Raw genomic sequence first — 21,136 nt, 5'->3', positions numbered from 1 at the left:
ATGATGACCCAGCACATGTTGTTCGTTTTAAGAACACTTTCACGGCAGACTTGACAAAATGGAAGAGGGTACCAATATGAGATTTCTAAAGATAGCTACAGCACTCAACCCAAGGTTTAAGAATCTGAAGTGCCTGCCAAAATCTGAAAAGGATGAGGTGTGGAGCATGCTCTCTCAGAAGTCTTAAAAGAGCAAAACTCTGATGTGGAAACTACAGCACCTGAACCACCAAAAAAGAAAATCAACCTTCTGCTGTTGGCATCTGACTCAGATGATGAAAATGAACGTGTGTCGGTCTGCACTGCTTAGGATTGTTATTGAGCAGAACCCATCATCAGCATGGACGCATTCAGGGCCGGCTCTAGGTTTTTTGCTGCCCCAAGCAAAAAAATTTTGGGCTGCCACCCCCCACCCCAACCTTGGGCTCCTCGCTGCACCCTCCTGCCGCCCCAGCCCTGGGCTCTCATCGCCCCATCCGCACCTCCCTGCTGCCCCAGCCCTGGGTCACTGGTAACTCACTCCCAGGGCAGGTCATTCAGCAGGAATTTTGGATGTGCACAGAACACAGACAGGATTGGTTCCCATATGGTTACAGAACTGCAGTCAAGTGGAACAATTTTCAGCTTGTGTGATTGGAGGATATCTGGATGCATATTATAAGACTGTCCTCCATAAATGAGGAAAAGTTGAGGAGCCTTTATTATTCTTTTGTTCCACTCTTTGTTTCTATGGGGAATTTGCCAATGCAATATCATTGTCTTCCTTTTAAACAAATAAAACTTTAAAAAAAAAGAAAAAGGCAATGGCTGTTGAAAATAGCAATTCCAGTCCTAATAACCACTGGGAAGCATTTCTTGTTCAATTTTATCCTACTTTTTCTACAGCAAGTTACAGTGGATCAGTATATTTGATTTGGGAGAAATGAAGTAACAGCTGCCCAAATGAGCCTGAGCACTCCTGAATTTTGAGGGTGTTCAAATCTGGAAGGCAGGTGCTAGATTCCCTTTCTGAATAGTAGCTAAATCCGGAAAGGAAAAGTCAATTTCTGCTTCCATGGCTCAGAAATGGAAATCTTCCTACGTGCTTGGTACTGAATCTAAAGCTGCCCAGGTCCTCTAGTAGAGCCTCCCCCCCTTACTTTTCATTTTAAATTCTAGTGGGATCCACGTATCTCCCTTGCTAGGCTTCAGATAGAGAGGTGCACTGTCCATTTAGTCCACCCAATTCTTTCTTTGGGGGCTGCAAGGTGAGGTCACACCAGTATCCCTAATCCAGTCTGGGGAGGTCTCCTGAAGGGGATATCTGGGCCAAAGCCTTCTACTCCTTGGGCATACTTGTTCCTCTGTTCACAGTGCCACTCCCTTCCAGCAGTGAGCTCTCCATTCACAGCAAGCTGCAGCATGAGGTCTCCCTCCCTCCCCCTCCCTTTCCTGTTGATTGCTACCAAGTGAATGCTGGGAAATGTAGTTCTTTCCCTGCTCCAGGGCTGGCTCTATAGGCAGGGAGCTAACCAGGAACTACAGCTCCCAGGACTCCATGTTGGTTCTCAGCTCCCATGCTGGATCCCTGCCGCCCCTGCAAATGTGCTGCCCCAAGCACCTACTTGCTTTGCTGGTGCCTGGAGCCGGCCCTGGACGCATGTGCCCTGGAATGGTGGTTGAAGCATGAAGGGACATATGAATCTTTAGCGAATCTGACAAGTAAATATCTTGTGACGCCAGCTACAATAGTGCCATGCGAACACCTATTCTCACTTTCAGATGACATTGTGAACAAGAAGCAGGCAGCATTATCTCCTGCAAATGTAAACAAACTTGTTTTTCTGAGCGATTGGCTGAACAAGAAATAAGACTGAGTGGACTTGTAGGCTTTAAAGTTTGACATTGTTTATTTTTGGATGCAGTTGTTTTTTATACATAATTCTACATTTGTCAGTTCAGCTTTCATGATAAAGAGATTGCACTTCAGTACTTGTATTAGCTGAATTGAAAAATACTATTTCTTTTATTTTTACAGTGCAAATATTTGTACAAAAAAAATATAAAGTGCGTACGGTACACGTTGTAATTGAAATCAATATATTTGAAAATGTAGAAAACATCCAAAAATATTTAAATAAATGGTATTCTAGTATTGTTTAACAGTGCAATTAATCGTGCGATTAATCATGATTAATATTTTTAATTGTGCGATTAATCGTGAATATTTTTTTAATTGCTTGACAGCCCTAAATACATGTATGTATCCTATAAATTCCTCTGTCTCCTACAGTCAGAGTGGACAAAAATTGATGTTTTCAAAAAATTAAAAGAATCTGATTTTTTTACATTAAATACAGGTTTATTTTTAAAAATGAAACTATTTAAAATTATATTTGAAATTGACACCATGTTAAGGTAATTTTTAATAGGTTACAATCACTTAAATTAAAAACAAAAATTATTAAGCAGTACGTTTGCTGCCAAGTTTTAGAGAATGACCACTGAACTGGTGAAAGTCAAGCTGAGCACTTTGTTGAAGTGATAAGCCAGCTTCTGACAGCAGTAGCACCTTCTGCAAGTGCAGAGGGAATATTTTCTTACTTTCCATTTATTCAACTAGCTCAGTTCAATGACTGGCATTAGGAATCATCAACCAAGCAAGAGAGTTGACGCTACTGGTGCAGTATAAGTGAATGTAGGAACAGAATGGAGATCTGGGAGGCAGAAGGATGAATCATGTTCTACAATGAGATGAGGGATGGCCTCATTCTCTAGTTCTTTATAGCCTTTCATTTTAATGTTTCTATTTCTGTGTAGTACAAATAGGGTGACCAGATGTCCCAATTTTGTAAGGACAGTCCCAATATTTTTTATTTTTCTTATATAGGCGCCTATTATCCCTCATCCCCTGTACTGATATTTCACACTTTCTATCTGATCACTCTAAGTACAAATCAGGGCTGCAATGAAGCAAAAAGCTAGGGGGCATCCATACCTTCATTTTTGCAGGAATAGGAGTGGTCCAGAAAAGTGTAATGAAAATGATTAGCAACATGGAGAGATTTCTGTATAAGAAATTGAATTGATTGGAACTGTTTAGTTTAGAGAGGAGAAAAATTAAAAGGAGATCTAATAGATTTATAGAAAAATAGTGAATGGGATAGAGAAGGTCAGTCATGACACCATTTACCTTCCCAGCAAGAACAAGAGGTCACCCAATGAAATTAAACAGCAACATGTTTAAAACTTAAAAGGGGCGGGGGAGAATAAAAAACAAGATATATCATTTACCCATGAAACTCACTGGCACAAGATACTGAGTCTCAAGACAATGGGAGCTGCAGATAGCTCAGCATGTGTGAAAATTCAGGCTACTTAAAGTTAGGCATCCAAATATCGGCCCCCTCCAATCTGAACACTTTGGCATTACTGTTTTAGGATCTGATCCAGCTCCCACTGAAATCACATGGGAGTTTTGTTAATGACTCCAGCAGGAGCAGGACCAAGGCGCTTCCTGACAACTGGTCAGCACAACACACCACTGCATCACAAATATGTGATTGAGGGATTTACCGTAAGGGCTGGTTGACTTGTTATCTATTTCCCTCTCATCCAGTACACGGCTCGTGGTGTTCCTTTTTTGCATGGTATTTTGAAAGTCCATGGGTTTTAAAACCGCTGGTGAAAAGTTTTGCCTTAGAAACAACCAAGCAGAACAGAAAGTTCATGCAACCGCTCCCGCTGACACTGACCCCTTGACATTAAAAGAAAAGACGAATAATGCTCAGGAAGCCCACACATCCTGCATTGTGCAGGCAAAACGTGTCAAACTGCCTTTTCCCAGCAAAGCGTACTGTCTGTCTGACCTGGCTCACCCAGCTGATTTACAATTTTTGAATCTAAAAATTGCATTCCAAGACTTTCACTGTTGTTACAAGTCCATGGTCGAGGGAAAAAGGGGGAACTAAGATTCAAGATAATGCCTTTGGCACCCACATCACAGAAATTACTGGTACATGCTGCAGTCCTAAGTCTAGTGGGCTGTGCTTACTTGATTTGCTTCACGTAGGTGAGCCTAGCCAGGATGTTTGCTTTAGTCGTGGGCTGTGTGACAAAGATGGGTCATCCAAATAAGGTCAGTACAGGATGTGTTTAACAACACTTTGACTAAAATCTGTGGCAAGAGAGTATGCATGTACACACACACACACAATATTGTTGAGTCGGCATGTCATTATTCCTGGAATAACTGCTATAGAAACACCTAACCCTTCTATTTCCACCATCTAACACATGATCTCCCCAGAAGCAGCTATTATAAACATTCTATAGGAGGGGGAGGGAGAAGATAAAAAAAAAAGGCTGGAGTCTCTGAACTCTTGGAAGACATACAGTGAAGTGAGGATTATTAAAAGGGACTTTTAAGCACACACTTTTCTGAGATGATCCCAAATCAGCAGCGGAGCATGGGCACTACTGTGGCTACTTCTCATATATATGAGCTTGAAGAGCATACATATGAAGAGGGTGCTCCTTCTCCACCAAGGGGGTGCAGATAATGCTATTCCCAGAACACAAGGGCACCGGCAAAAACTTAACTAGCACCGCCACTGATGCAATGCCCATGGCGCCATCCCTCTGCCTCCCAGCTAGGAAGGCACTTGGGAGAGCAAATACTACACCCATTTCACAGATATAGCTCAGCACACTCACCACACTGCCCAGGAGTGCCACATGCTGCTTTGCACTATGGCCTTTGTTTCTCATAAACAACAACAGTGCAGGTGCTTCTAAACTTTTAAAGGTAGTCAACATTTCCTGGATATGCAAGTATATTTTTACTTACAGATAGATTTCTGGAAGATGATCTCATTATATACACTAAAGAGATCTTCTTATGCTCACTTTAATCAATCTGTTATGTGCACAAACCCAAGCAGACAGGACAAATTGCAGCTTCTTATAGTTGTCTGTTAAAAAGCATAAGAGACCTTTTAATCTTCCAAGACCTGAGTTCAGGGTTGCTCCTGACACAGTTGATTGAAGTTACTAACAATGACAGAAGGGAGCTGCTTACACTAGGGGTGGCAGCAATCACATCAAGGAGAAACCACAAACTGAGGTTCTGACAGGTAACAAGTGAGAAAGTAATTTTAAACTATATATTGCATCCAAAAAACGACATTAAAAGACTATTAAGACTGCAAATCCAAGCATTCAAAAGTTAGGAAATGTCAAATTAAAGATGCCTGGGCAATCTTAATTCACCCTTGTGTAGGCACACTATGATACAGTCTTTAATTTTACATGACAACATTGTTTTCTCCCCAGGACCCCTGCCTCATTCACTGCACAGGATGCTGGTGCTCACTTACTGAGTAGCTATTCAATATTTTGTTTTCTCCTCGTTGCTCAATGTGCGGCCATAGGCCTTATTTACTGCACACTATATAAACCCTCCTTAGAATACAGAATTATTAATTTCATTGAGGGCTTTTCTGAAATGCTCATTGCTATAGTATCTAAGTGTTTCACAAACAATTATCTTCACTGAGATGACTGGGTATTATCCCCATTTTACAGCTGGGGAATGGAGGCACAGAAAGATTAAGGTAGAAAGTATTCATTAATTTTGGGGGCCCAATTTGAAATATCTAGGCTCTGGTTTTCAGAATAGTTAGCATTATATAGCTCTGTTTGTGTTCAAAGTACAGCTCCCATTGACTTCAGTTGCAAGTGCTCAGCACTTCTGCAAATCAAATATCAGGGTCTGAGAGTGGACACTGAAAAAATGAGGAACATACAACTAGTGACTTCCTGTGAAAAGTTTGGTTTAAGTGACTTTCCCAGCATTACATAGGAACTCTGTGGCAATGGCAAGGATAGAATATGATTCTCCAGGGTAGCATTCAACTGACATAACCATGCAGCCATCTTTCTCTTCCTACAATCCCGTCTCATTTATGAGACACCTTCCAGCTTCTGCAACAAATAAAGCAGCAGTCCCACAGACAGTCTTCTTCACTACACAACCCTAATTCATTCTCATCATGCAGAAACTTTTCATAAAAATTCAACCCATGGCAGATACCTGGTATGGGCAGTTTCAGTCTGAACAGTTAAAATTTGGCAAAGTTATAAGCAACTGAAAACAGGGGCTTATAATGGGAACTCTCGGAGAACCTTATGTTTATGTAGCACTAGTAATCAAACATTAACTTTAGACACTCTACATTAAAAAAAAAAATTAAAAGTTTGGACAGCACGTAGCACAATAGGGTACTATCCTGGTTGGCTTCTAGGCACTATCACAGCATGAATGTTAAATAATAAAAAGCTGCCCTTAATAATACAGCAATAATAGCGGCCTTCCATAAGAACAATAATAATCCCATCTCTGACCACTCTGTCCCTCAACTCCACCCCCTTCATAAACACTTAAGAAAAATACTGTTGCTCACAAAATCTTACTTGAAAATTTTAATTTAACGGCTTAGAGAGGCCCTGTCCTATGTACTGTTACTTGGCTGAAAGACAGCAAATGATGGGCAAGAGACTGTTAGGGGTTTGTGCTTAGTTAGAAGGAAGATGTCCAGAATCAGTATTGGGTCCATTCTTATTTAAGAACTTCATTAATGAGTTACAAGACGGAGTAAATGGCACAGTATGACATTTGCAGATGATCTACCTTAAGATGGTTGCAAATACTAGCAAAAGCTAAAGAAAAAATACAAAGACTCACAAACATGGATGGAAAATATCAGAGAAAGCGAAAGTGATGCAGCAATCTGATCACACAATTAAAGTAAAGGTCACTCAGCAATCTAGGAGAAGACCTTTCAGAGAGGAAAGCACCATCACATGTGCCACTTGAGGAAGCACGCAAAGGTTAGAGTGGATATCAAGATGGGTTTCTTCTCCCAGAAAGTGACTGAGATATAGAACAGCTGGCTAAGTTAAGGTGATATAAAATGTATTCCTGATGGAGACACGTTCATCTGCCAACAGCAGAATGGAGTTTGTAGAGCTGATGGGTCTCTTCATCCTAACAATTCTACATAATGTATTTTTGTAACAAGAAGCCTAATAATGAGTAGGACATTTTAGATGTATAGTGTAAGCAAAGTTTCAATAAAGGGTTTTTCCCCCTATATTTGAATGTTTATTCTTTGCCTCTTTCATCTGCAATATTGAAGTGTAACAGGCTCTACCTCCTGTTAGTTTGTAAACACCACGAGAATGACATTTCTCAGAACACTTAGGGTATGCCCACACTTGGAGCGGGCGGTGAGACATCGAGCTAGCATGCTAAACATAGTAGTGTAGCTAGGGTAGACAGGCAGCAGTGAGTGGCAGCACAGGGTAGCTTTTATATAACTTTATATAATTGTCATTGCTACAAACAAAAGTCAGCCAGCCCAGTTCAGCCTGATGTACATGGATATAATTCCTATATACTTCAATGGAAGTCCTGCCTGCTTATTCCAGGTCTAAATTGGGGTTAATTTCATAGGTTTTATTTTATTTTTTTTAAATAGGGGAAGACACCATATTGTCCTCAGTGTCATTTTCTTCAGTCACCTTCTCTCTGTGAATTTGAAAGCCATCATTCCTCATTGAATCCTTTTCTTCTCAGCTGTATTATTATTGTTCTCTTTTGGGGACCCTCGGCTTGCTCTTAGAGGCATCTTCTTCAAATCATCCCCGTCTCTTGAGTACCTTTGAGTAGATGGCATCTTTATTACCAAGAACACCTTTTGTACTCATTTTGGTGCCTCCACCAATCACTTAATGGAGTTACTGGTCCTTGAAGTTAAGTATAAGAAGGAGCATTGGCTACTGGCCTATCCTAGATAACTTGGAAGGATTAGAAGTTACTTTGCCTTGAGGCTTCAAGAAGAGGAGATATTAAATAGACATAGGCCCTCAAGTCATTCTAAGAGGGCCTCAACAAGAAGTTTCCAGGTTGGTCCCAGCCTTTAGCAAAACAATGAAGGAGGACAACCCTTGATAAAAGTACATCATAGGATAGCCAGAAACTCCTGTATGCCACATTACTGTGATTTTTAAGGAAAGCAGCACTTTAGTACATTCTACCCTATCAGGAAGGAAACAAGGAAATAGCCATTCAAGTCTAACCTCAATTCTTGCCTATATTTTGTGCTACTGTATTTCTTTTCTCTCTCAACTAACCCAGCAGTTTAAATCCAAGAAAAAATAGAAGTGAAAGTCAGGAGAGGAACAAAGACAGGTTGCAAAAACCAACCAACCTATAAAATTGTTTCTATTGAATCAAAGGAGACCCACAACCTTAAATACCCCTCTTCTTATTGAAGCTTCCAGAGCCTTCTGGGTACTCACATGAGAACTGGGAAAAAAAGACAAGATAAGGAAGGGTGGGGGGATTTTAAGTAGTAATTTTGTTATTCCAGTAAATATTTAAATTAACTAGCAATATATTAGGCCAGCCCTCTTATTGGACTAATCACAAAACAATAGAGGAAACATGATCCTGTGCTTAAGATATTAGCCTGGGTCTCAGAGGATTTTGTTTCAATTCCAGTTTTTGTTACAGACTTCCTGGGTGACCGTGGGCAAGTCGTTTAATCTCTTTGTGCTTTAGCTCCCCATCTGCAAAACAGTGGTGATAATACTTTAGTCTCTCTTGTCTATTTAGACTGTAAACTCTTCAAGGCAGGGACTGTTCCTTACTGTTTCTGCACATAGTGCCTAGCACAATGGGGCCCCTAAATGTTACCTTCATCCAAAGAAATATAACAACAATACTGAAATTCAGAAGCTGTTGGAATTTTTTGTTCCCAAACTCAGTTAATTTTTTTTCTTCCCCAGAAAACCATCAAGATCTATCCCTTTCCCTTTACAAGACTCTATAGCTCAGGGTCTCTATACTGTGGTGATTCATTTCTCTCTTTCTTTCTCACCTCTGCCAAACACACCAAAACTACCTAGAGAGCTCAAATAGTCATAGAAACTGACATACAAAAGTTCAATGTGTTGGACAAGCAAGTAAATTACCAACATACAAAGTAACAAATGGTTCAAGCTGGAAGAAACAAAAAAGGGAATAAACTGTTAAAAAAAAAAACCACTCCAAACTTACATTCCAATTTAAAAAAAAAAAATTTTGTTTTAAAAAGCAAAAACCTTAAAAAGCAAAATCCACACTAACAATATGACAGAAGAGACTTTAAACAAATTTGCTTTAGCCTTGGAGTTTAAACAAACACAGCTAAGCAAAATCAGGAACGAGCTGACCCTATGGAAACCTTTCTAAAATGGCAAGGGTTAAGCACGGAGCACAGAGAGAATGGGATCGCTGATGATATTCACTGAGATGGAGCATGGACAGTCTCTCTTAAAAAATGTAGTTTCAATTGAATTAAAGCTAATATACCAAGAGAGACTTGATGTTTAGGTGGATACCAAGAATATATAGTAAATACTGAAAAAAGTTTTATGAAGGTTATACATTTTCATGCTTTGGGATATGAGTCAATCTCTAACTAGTAGGGGTTAGGAGAAAATTTTCCAGGGCATAGGCTATCCCACATTTGCTTATTACAGGGTTTCTTGCACTTTCCTCTGAAGCTTCTGGTGCTATATCCTCCCCCAAATAGCGGTCTGGACTAGATATGCCATGGGTTGGATCGTGTATGATAATTTTTATGTTCCAAATATCCGACTGAAATAAGGGAGTTGAGATTTTTTTCCTCACTGTACAGCTTTAAAAATGGATAAATCCCTTTAATATAGCTTTAATTAAAATGATTAAGTTAAAAATGTAGTTAGAGAGAGAATATAAATCCTTACCGTCATTATACCATACCACTTTCTAGTATAAAGTACTATGAGCTAGATCTTCACGCGGTATAAACTAGTCCAGCTCCACTGATGGCACTGAAGTGTTGCTGGTTTACACCAATTTAGGTTCTTGCCCTTTAGGCCACATTTTGCTCTCATTTACACAGGTGTGTATCCAGTGATGTCACTCTAGATTTACACAGGTGTAACAGAGAAGAATTTGGCAGAGTTGTGCTAATTCAAACAATTATTGAACAGGAAAAAACCAGGTCAGATTCTGTTGTTAGTTACACTGGTATAAATCTAGGATTAATCTCCTTACTTTGACGGCATTACTCCAGATTTCCTTAAGAAAATTAAGAATTTGGTGCATCACGTTTAAAGGTATATTGTCAATTTAATACTGTTTTTCTGCAAATATTGTGCCTACTATTGTTAAAAGTAAAACCTCTGATTTCTATAAGTGAAATAAATTAATCTATTTTTCATTAATTCTTCAGATTATTTTGTGTATTTGGAAGCAACTTTTGCATAGTCCAGTTTCAGAGATTCACAGTCAGTTTCTCCTACCCTGTTTGTGTGGGATTTTCAAACAGCAAAAGAAGACAGAAAAATGTTTTGTTTCTTTTTAAATAGGAAATTTTGACTAAACCCACAAAAACTGGCAGGACAGCTGAGCAGCATTTGTCATATCTGAAACTATTTTTAATTAGAGCTGGGTGAATAATGAATTTTTTGTTTGTTGGTAATTTTGAAAAGTCAAACACAATTGTTATTTTGGGTTGAATGGACCATTTCTACAAAACAAGCATTCTGTTTTTATTTCAAACATTTTTTTAAAATGTTAACAAAAAATTAAAGGAAATTTGGAAATGAAAAGTCATTTCAAACAAATAAATTGAAACATTTTGTTTCAAAATGTCAAAATAATATTTCAATTATTCTGAAATTGTTTGGTTTGGAAACTATGTGGCAAAATAATCACATGAATTTGCCATATGTTCATCACTGTCTGCATTTTTTACTGAAAAACATTTCAGCCAAAAAATTTCTCCCAGCTCTACTTTTATTTCTTTTTTTCATATACTAGGTTTTACCTTGACAGCATCCTTTACATGTCTTTTAAAACATGCTTGCTATATTTACAGTACTACAAAATGCTCACAGGTTAACTATTTCAGATTCACAAAGGTTATTCTGGTTAGTAGACCTAGAATGTGTGAAGTGAGTGCTACCTAGATGCACAGAGCAGGAATGGACTACCAGAGTCTCTCTCCTATAGTTTTATAAAAAGTTTCCAGCTACTTAACCACTTTAAAAGAAAATCATGTAAGTGACACAAAGTGAAGAACTCAAACAGGAAAAAATAGAAAGGAGTGCTAATGTCACCGGGCTTGATTTGCCCCCCACTTAGTGCAGTTACATCAGTGTGACTTTAATGGAGTTACACCAATATGAAAGGAAAATCAGGCCCATGCATTTGCAAAATAAGCTTTTAATGGATTTGGACACAAATTATGGGTCTGATCCTACAGAAGTGCAGAGTGCTCTTGACTTCCTTTGACTTGAATGGGAGTTAAAGGCACTTAGCCCCTCTAGGGAGGTACTCTGCATTTTTATAAGATCAGGCCTTAATTCAGAAAAACAGGAAAAATAAATCTGAAGGAAAAAATGAAAAAAATTCAATTTAAAATCTAATGGATTTTTCCCAAAACAATTTCTGTACAGTACAATGGGTTGGTTTATTTTTTTATTATTTATTTATTGGTAGGGGAGTGGAAAGCTTTCAGATGTCAGAGTTTTGCAGATGACATTATTTGAAGGCATGATTAGTTTTTGAGAGCTGTCTTTAGAAACCTTACATTCCCTCCAGAGATCCTACGTGCATTCCTTTTCCCTGGGTCTTTGAGGTCTCAGGACACTCCTAAAAATGTTGCTTTGACAAAACCAAGGATGTGGACAAGTTTTTCCTGTGTGATGTCATTCAGCTGTCCTTTATAAGCCGCTGCAAAAAAGTAGGGAACCCATCTGAGGATTCATACTCCAAATACACGCAGAGAAGGCAAAGAGAGACACACACAGGAGTGAGAAAGTATCAAGTTTCAGATAGCTGCACTAGCCACTAAGGAAGGAGCACCATGTCACAGCCCAGTCAGTGCAGCCGCTTGGACTTCATGCTGTTTCTGCTATGCAGCTTCAAGGCTATTGCTGCCTTTCCCAACTTCTCTCCACTGCTGAATCCCAGCTGGGGAAACACAGACAGCCTGATGCACTTGTACACATCTACTGAGAAGAACAGCTTCCATCTGCAAATCAACCCCGATGGTTATGTTGATGGCACACCTCACCAATCCATTTACAGTAAGTAGTGTACTAGTCACACAGCCGCCTCCCAAACAGGGGAAAGAGCTCAAGACTTTCTATTGTACAGGGTCTAACTCAAGTTAGACGGGGAAACAGATAACTATCAACAAGAGACTGAAAGTACACTGAGTTAATATTAAGACCATATGCTGGACATGTATTCAGACAATGATAGCAAGGATTAATGTAATGGTTGCATTGCCCCCAAGTGACAAATAGAATTTAGTTTAAATCTTTTTGTTTAAAAATAGTTAAAGCAGTTTAAAAAATGTAAACTACATGATCATTTAATAGTAATAATGTACTACAGATCCTAGTACCTGTAGCACTCTGCAGTCAAAAACCATCAGCAGCATCTTCTCTCCAAGATATATCATTAATTTACTCTGCAGGAGTCTAAATTTAAGTCAGATGGTGGCATGTTCAGTGAAGCCACTTATGCTTCTAAGGACCATATTTTTCAAAGAAAAGCACATTGAGTAAATGGATGCAAACTGGTTGTGCCCACAAAACCTGCACTGGTGGACACAGAAGGAGAATTGCATCTATGCAACTGCCTGCCTCATTTGCAAGGGCATCTATGTTCCTTTCTCTCAAAATTTGCTCAAGAGACAAGCTTTAGAAGTGGGCATCTAATCTGTGTGTGTGTGTGTATAAAGCACACTTTTACATATAAAATAGGTAGTTGCAGACACAACTGCAAATTAAATAATGGGAACTTGAAAATGGCCAGATGGTGATTGGTGAGCAGTTAAGTCATTTGAGTTTGCCTTATTGAGTTCAATGGTATTACTCGTATAAATAACTGTTCCGGTTCACAATTTGGCCCAAGGAGATCTACTTTTCTTGCACAATAAGGCTACACTTCTTTGGTTGTTGAAAGGTTAGCCCTAACACCATAGCTTGTAGAAACCAAAGCACTTCATTCACGTGTCTTTGATGCTATTTTAAAAGTGCTCTGCCCATTTCAAAACAAATTCTGATCTTCTAGGAATATTGAAGATTGTTTAACATATTATTAACCCATTGCAATTCTACTAATCAAGAATGAAAATCTTCCTATGGACAGGGAGTATCAGGGGGGATGTGTAAGAAAGAGAAAAATTTGTTTTCCGTTTATATAAAAAGTACTGAGTATTAAATTATGACTGTTTTGATCAAACCAGGAAGCAGAATGATTGTATATTATTAACTCAGTTAGGACTTGTTGATTAAAGCAGACACAAAAGGGCCTGCATCCCCTTTCTGTTATGCCAGTTTTACATTGATATTATTCCATAAACTTCAGTTAGTTACATGGCCATAATACTTGTGCGACCAAGTGGAGAATAAGCCCCAATAAAATTACACACTTTGTTAATCTTTTGATAACAAAATTCACCTGTTGCAATGAGGTGAGCAGGATGGAAAGTGACAGTAAATATTCAGGGTGCTGCAGTATCGCTAAGATATCATGATCTCCCCTGGGATGAAGTGCAAGATGTAAAAATTAACTTTGCACCTGTGTTGTGTGCATTCAGCCAATGAATCCCATTGCAACTACACTTTCCTTGATATCATGGCATAAACGCATGCTGCATGCTCCAGAGAGAGAGAGAGAGAGAGAGAGAGAGAGAGGGAGAGGGGCTTAAGCAAGGATTTCCCACTAAGGGTAAATGCTGAACAGCTGAAATCCAGATGTACAGTGGAATTTGCTTAGAAAAAGGGTTCAAGAAATATTTACAAAGGTAAAGCCAAAACAAAAAATGTTCTGTGTATTGGGTTTACATTTTTAAAGAATAAGAGGATACTTAGCAAAACTGTAGTTAAACTCCAAACACAAGAAGTGGATGCAAAGAAACTGTCAGATAAATTAATATTAAAAGGATCACCCATGCCCCATTTAAGACATCTTCATTTTTCTAAACAGGTGCCCTAATGATCAAATCTGAGCATGCTGGCTATGTGGTGATAACTGGTGTAAAGAGCGGGCGCTACCTATGTATGGACGTTAAAGGAAATATCTTTGGATCGGTGAGTGCTCCTAACTTTACTAAGACTAAAGTGAAATGCAGAACAGGTCTCTTATTATTATAGGGCCAGCTCCTCAGCTGGTATAAAGTTGCATATCTCAAGTCAATGGAGCTATGCAGATGTACAGCAGTTAAGGACCTGGACCTTGGTTTAGGTTAAACTTGCTCCTTTTAGTCAGTTATATTGAGCTTCATTCTACCACACTGGTGCAGGTGAGATCTCCACAAAAGTCACGGGTGTTACAGTGGAGTACGCAAGGTCAGAATTAAGTCAATAGTGATCGGCTGGAATTTTTGCTGTCTGCAGTCCAGGCTGGGAAGTGGCTTCGACATGAGAGCCTTCATAAAGATAGTAAAATATTTATCTTGTATCTCAGAGTTTCTGAGAGGTTTTCAGCAAAGATCTTTATTCAAATAAAACTAAGTTGTTACCTAGTCTCAATCAGAGACTGGTGAGAGATAAGGGTCGGATCCTGCAATGCACTGAGTTCATCCTAGAAGGAACCAAGCACCTCAGCTCCCACGAGAGTCAATGAGAGCTGTTCAAAACTTTACAGGTGGCCCTCCGCATCTTGCAGGATAGGGCCTTAAGAATAGCGCAGGTTGCAATTTTTTATTTTATTTTATTTTGACAAAAAGGTGCAGATTCAATTGACCAAACGTTTTACGAATTGTTTTTTGAGGTTTTACTGGAAGGGGGGGATTTTTTTTAAATCAAAATGTTTGATTTTGACATTTTCTAAATTAAATGTTTAAATTTGAAGCACCCTTTTCATTTTGAATTTTACTGGTTTTATTTTTTATTTTTTTTAAAAAAGGTTAAAAACACAAAAATGATTTTTAAAAACTTTTCAGTTCACCGAAAAACTTGAAAAAAAAAAAGTGTTTTGGGTTGACCCCTTATCATATTTTCTCTGACTTTTTAATTCAGCCATCAAACTAAAAAATCAGTTAAAGACACGCCCCGACTTACGCAAGGGTTCCGTTCCAGAACTCCTTGCGTAACTTGAATTTTGTGTAAGTTGAAAACGTATACCCGACTATTACGCAAAAAAAAAAAAAAAACCAACCCCCTCCTCCCCCCGCCTCCCATTTCTAGCTTATGGAAGTTTTTCCGTAAGTGTGGATTTGCGTAAGTAAGATTTGCGTAACCCAGGGGATATCTGTATTTGCACAGCTCTCCCTAAGGCCCTTGTCAAAACTGAAAGCTCCAATCCTGTACTCCTTTCTCTCACAAAATGGCTGGTTCAAGCCAGTGGGACTATTCCCATGACTAATGGCTGCAGGATCTGGCCCATCGCCTTTGCATTTTGTATTGACACTTATTAACAATTAAATCCTTCTATTAATGATTGTTCTATTTTTGTTTCCTAAGCATTACTTCAGTCAAGAGGACTGCATATTTAAACAAAGAACACTAGAAAATGGATACGATGTGTACCAATCTCCCAAGTACAACTTTCTGGTCAGCCTGGGCAGGGCTAAACAAGCTTTCTTCCCTGGTATGAATCCACCACCGTACTCCCAGTTTTTGCCCAGGAGAAATGAAATCCCTCTGATCCGATTCAACACACCTGAACCCCACAGGCACACTAGAAATGCAGACATTGATCCCCTCCAGATTTTGATCCCACAGGGAGAAGCCTTTGACACAGGACCTCAGAGGTTGCAGACTCACTTTGCTCACCTGCCTAGAGAACCCATGAGAATCAATCCAAATGATGTGGTCAACCCAGATGACCCACTCGCCATGATGGATGTCAGAAGGAATGGAAGTCCACGCTTTTACAATACAAGATAGCCAGGGCCACGCCTCTGCAGCGAGGAGACACGGGTGAATATGTTAGAGAGAAAGAACTGGCTAGAACCCTAAAATCTTTTATATTCAACATCTAACTTTCACAAGGCCTGTTAGAAACCTGAAAAGCATTTGAACTCAAGCTTCGTTCTTCTAGATGACGTTACAGGAACGTGGCATTGTATGTTATTTTACAGGTGGAGCTTTATTTTACTTGAAATAAGCTGCATTTGCAAGGTATTAACACCAAACAGTTTAGGGTCTTGACTCTCCTCTAGCTTACATTAGAGTTATTTCACTGAAGGCTTAGTCATTGATGTTATGCTACTGAAGTGGCTGGGAGGAGAATCAGGTCCTAGAATGTTTAGAACTCTAATGTAGGCAGGGAATTTTGCTTCTGACCTGCTCTTCAAACTTTAGGTCAGGAGGCTGCACAAGCACAGCCGTCTAAATTAGTGATTGTGTATTATACAGAAAACTTTATTATGTACAAGATTAGAGCCTGAGTCTCCTCTCATACCAGTGAGAATCCAGAGTAACTCTGTTAAAGGAGTTACATTGGTGTAAAAGTACAGTAAATGATAGGAGAATTTGGTCCTAATAACTGACTTACTAGTAGGGATATAATAAGAACTGGCTCAAACTAAACCCAAACTGAAATTACTTTGAGGTTTTGTTCATAGCTCCCTCTATACTATACAACCAGGTGCCAGAACAGAAATGCACAAATACAAAGAGAAGTTATATTCTTAGAATTTCCAACCTAGAAAGAAATCGGAAATACCAGAAATAACAAATTGTGATAATACTGCATTGAACAGCTTAGCACACCAAAGACGTCTGTTAGAAAGAATCATAGCTGCCCACCTATGTATCATAGGCCCCATAATACTACTAGCTAATGGAGATTCTCCACTAGCTGGAATTGTCAGGGTGGGTGTTTTAGGAATAGGAGGACCTGAGTTCTATCCCCACTGTCTCCATGATGTTCTGAGTGATCATGGGGTGTCTAGAGTGACAGCAGTGAGGTCCCTACATTGCCCCATGTTTCTTTATACATTCCTCTTAATAGCTCCAAGTACTAAGAAAAAAAGCCAGCCTAATTCTAGACCAGAGAGGTCAGTATACATTATGGATATGTTTGCTCATTGGACTTGAACATCCATCCACCTTGAGTTTTACTCATCTTTAGTTAAGATGTGGATGCACCAAAATCTGTAGCTAGTAAATTCAAGATGAACACACCTCAAAAGGATCAGGGGTTTGACTAGGTTTAGATAAAGTCTGTATGGTCTGTCTGAATTTTATCGTAATCATCTTGGGCCTTCCGGGCTGGAAAACTCCCCAAATCAGGCTCTTTCATGATGAGATTGTCTGGTACTCCCTGAGTCTGGTTAAAGCAGAAAAGCTCTAAAATTAATGTGGAAGTTCAGCTGTGCGCCCTGAAAGACTCAAGAGCAGAGGAATGAATATATGGAAGAAAAAAATTGAAACAGGTATTCAAGCTTCCAAAAAGGCTGGGCTCTGGGTATGGATGATGGTTCAAGACAGTTCTTATTTTATCAGAATTCTAACATGGGGAAGCCTGCCTAGACATGCGGTCGGAAAGGACTCAAGTCCAGCAGGCAGCGTTCTCTTTCCTGACTCAAATGGCTACCTATGCAGAGGAGGGAATGACAGACTGATCCTGCTTCTAAGTGTCTTCCGTCGGGCAGAATCAAGTCGCTAGCACCGAATGTGCAGACAGATGTGGAACAAACCATAGCACTACCTGCTAAAATACAGGAGTGTTTCAGGAAGTTTCTCAGGCCAGATTAATCCATGATATAAATAAACTGACTCTTATAGCAGGGCTGAATCTGACCCTGCATCTTTAAACTTAAAGGAATCCATGAGATAAGAGCATTGACTCTAAGCCTCGCTTTGCTTTCCTATTGCTACTCCAGCCACAATGAACAATTAAGAAATGAGGCATAAGGAATCCAGATTGGAGTCATCACAAGATCAGCAGTCTTGCTAGTGCTCATCATCAGAAGCTTGTTTTCTGGCTTTGGAAGGGCCTTTGCATGAGAGGAACTGCAGTGCAGAGCTTTTCATTATAGATTAAAGGTCAGATCTTTGGTATAGCTCCACTGACTTCAACAGAGCTAAACCAATTTGCACCAGTGAGGATCTGGCCCAGTGTCTACATATAGCTATTTTCCCATCTCATCATTCTTACTGGACCTGATTCTGATCTCACTTATATAGATTTTAAGTCCATGTGACTGCATTGGAATTATTCCTGATTTACACCAGAGAGAGATCAGAATCAGGCCCAAAGTGCTCTGCAGAAGAGTCTAATGTAATGGATGTTTAATGTGTTTTTATTTGTGCATTTTCTCCTCCAGATGCAGATTTATCTGCATACTATATTTATTAAATGCATTTAATAGCCCTCTGACATCCTAATAACTGTATAATAGTCTAGACTATAGGGACATCTATAAGATATAGCACACCTGATTCTGATCTCACAACTGTGAGAATCAGAAGTTAACTCCACTGAAGCAATGGAGTTACACCAGTCAAGTGGTATCAGAATAAGGACCACTGCTTTCAGTGGAATTGCTCTGGATTTACAAATGAGCGCAGGATCTGTCCTGCTGCTGTCTTTTAAATTAGCTTTCTCTTTCTTACATGCCATCAAAGTTTGAGCTGGAACAGACATTGGGCCTGTTTCTGTTCTCTCAATAGTTTTACCTCTGTATAAGTTCACTGATTTCAGTGGAACTACTCCTGATTTAGACCAGTGACATGAAGGCAGAATCAGGCCCAGTGAACCAAGACTAGGAAAATTCTTTAAATCCACGACAAATACAATTTAGCTGTAAATGGTAAACTCAAGTCTAAAAGGATGTTGGAGAGGTTCTTACCATCTAAGTTTTAGCAGGACTCTCTCCCATGTTGTCTGTACAATGGTCAGGTATGACTATTTATATATATTATCTTTTTAATAATTCCACTTGATTCCTGTACCTTTCTGATTGAACTTTGCTCCCAGAGAACTCTGGACTGCAATAGTAGTTATGAGACAAAGACTACGTGCTTTTCCAGAACCTTTAAGTGGAATTAACACTTGCAATTTCCAATCCAAAGGGGAAAAATCATTCTCCCTTAGTGATTTAAGTTGGATTTAAAGCTGAGCATTAAGAATAAATGTATATTCTCATAGGGCCCAATTCTCCTCTCATACCAATGTAATTCCGTTTGCTTTAGTGGAGTTACGCCTGATTACACCAACATACATGAAGAGAGAATGAGGTCCATAATCTAAATTAAAGGCAGATACTGCAGCCCATAGTCACATGAGTGATCCTGCTGAACCTAATGGGGCAGATGTTTAGCTGTGAAAATTGTCCTAGCTCCATTGACTACAAGGGAGTCTCCCGGACTTGAGTTAATGAGTGTAAGGACTCATGTAAGTAAGGGCTGCAGGACTTCACTGTTGTGTAATACTGCACTACAATCATACACACAAGAAATGGTGGGGTGTTTTTTGGGATGGAGGAAAAAAGGGTTGTTTTAATAAATTATTCTCCACCAATAGTCAGGAAACGTAGAATGGCTTTTGCATCAAAGCATATGTTTAACCATACAGAACTGAAGTGGGATTTGAGAGTTCGTTGTTCGAAGGAGGTGCTGGCCATCACCAGCTTTTAAGAAGAAACTACTTGTTTATATTGCAGTATTTATTTATTTATTTGAACGGTTACACACGTGGCAGACTATTTATAATGTATTCAAAAACGGTTTCCTTTTATAAAAATTCCAATAAATCTTTTTTCTCAAATGACAGCTATTGCCTTTTCTTCAAACTTCTGCTTTCATAAGAATCAGAGGTATGTTTCCCAAGGGACAAACAAATCTATACATAGCAGCTGCCATACATGCAATAGCCACGGATCCAAACACCTCAGGCAGAGGAGCTAGAACTAGGGGTGCTGCTGCACCCCCTGGTTTGAAGGGGTTTCCATCACATACAGGGTTTACAGTTTGGTTCAATGGCTCTCAGCGCCCCCACTACACAAATTGCTCCAGCCCCCCCGATCTCAGGTCTCACTCTTGCCATCTCATTGCTACCACTGGCCTACGTGAAATGAGTTGGGAGTTCCCAGCCCAGTTCCCATGGGATATGTATCCACATCATAAACCCCATTGTAAGTCTTGACAGAATGGCCAAGCATTGATAATAGATCGTGGAGCTTCAACCACCCACACACCCTCCTCTGAGATGATCCCAAGACCAGATTGTCCATAAGGCATCTGGGGCCATTCTTAGGGCTCAGAGTGCTTTAAAGCACCCCACCCCAAAAGCTGTGACTGTCTCAGTCTCCTTGGCCCTGCCCCCAAGCAACTCAGCCAAGAGCTAGCAGGGAGCTCCAAAAAAGCAGGCAGTCTTTGGACCTAAAGTACACCTTCCCTGCAGTGCCCTTCCCTCCTTCCCACCCCCTCCCCATCCCCAGCTTACACTCTGCACCCAAGTGATAGCTACAGAGCATGGACAGGAGAGAAAACTGTTAGTGCTGCAGGGTTGCAGCACTTATGTAGCTGCTCCTGCCACTCATCCCCTGATTAGAAAAGAGAAAGAGAGAGTCTCTCATGGGCTGAGGAACTAAAGCCTGGAAGAGATGGCTGGAGTGAGAGCCCAAGAGAAGGACAGAGAAATGGACAGGGGTGGTTTTATTTTTTTTTCCTTTCCCTGGTCAGCAAGTTCTCTCTGTTGTTTTGGTGTGACGTGAAACATATAGATCTTAATCTGAGGCCGGGAGTACACTGAGCAAGGAGAGAGACTTGAAAACCCTGTACTTTTATGGATTGGCGAGGCGTTATCAAAGGAGTTATTTCTATGGGCAGATCATCAAGGAGCTACTTTAGCATGATGTTGTCGAAGGGGACTGTATGTCTGATTAGGCCATAGAATGATCAGTGACAGCTGGAACCATGTTGCTGGCTCAGGTGCTCTCCTTGCAACCGGCATCCCCTATAAAGTAGTGCACATGTAAGACTGAAGCCTTTATCCCTGAGAAGGGGGTGTGATCCCTGACCCTAGACCAGAGGTATTCTGGGAAATGTAGAGCCACATGGCTATTTTGTCCTAGATGTGTCTGTTTGTAAAC

General features: G+C 39.8%; 1 protein-coding gene across 1 annotated transcript; it reads left to right on the top strand.

Annotated features, from left to right (window-relative positions):
* The first annotated feature begins 11,845 nt into the window (after window positions 1-11,845).
* FGF23 (fibroblast growth factor 23) lies at window positions 11,846-19,795 on the top strand. Its single transcript, XM_034785029.1, has 3 exons — window positions 11,846-12,164; window positions 14,077-14,180; window positions 15,555-19,795. Exons 1-3 carry the CDS (start codon window positions 11,942-11,944, stop codon window positions 15,978-15,980), a joined length of 753 nt encoding a protein of 250 aa, XP_034640920.1. The 5' UTR covers window positions 11,846-11,941; the 3' UTR covers window positions 15,981-19,795.
* The last annotated feature ends 1,341 nt before the right edge of the window (window positions 19,796-21,136 follow it).

Source organism: Trachemys scripta, chromosome 1 (genome assembly GCF_013100865.1).
Source record: "Trachemys scripta elegans isolate TJP31775 chromosome 1, CAS_Tse_1.0, whole genome shotgun sequence".
Taxonomy (NCBI): Eukaryota; Metazoa; Chordata; order Testudines; family Emydidae; genus Trachemys; species Trachemys scripta.
The sequence above is the reverse complement of the archived record's forward strand: the minus strand, read 5'-3'. Positions and strand labels throughout refer to the sequence as shown.

Coding starts and splice junctions, on each gene's coding strand:
- FGF23 (XM_034785029.1), top strand. CDS start 11,942: ATGTCACAGCCCAGTCAGTGCAGCCGCTTGGACTTCATGCTGTTTCTG. Junction 12,165..14,076: donor ACCTCACCAATCCATTTACA/GTAAGTAGTGTA, acceptor TTTTCTAAACAG/GTGCCCTAATGATCAAATCT. Junction 14,181..15,554: donor AAGGAAATATCTTTGGATCG/GTGAGTGCTCCT, acceptor TTGTTTCCTAAG/CATTACTTCAGTCAAGAGGA.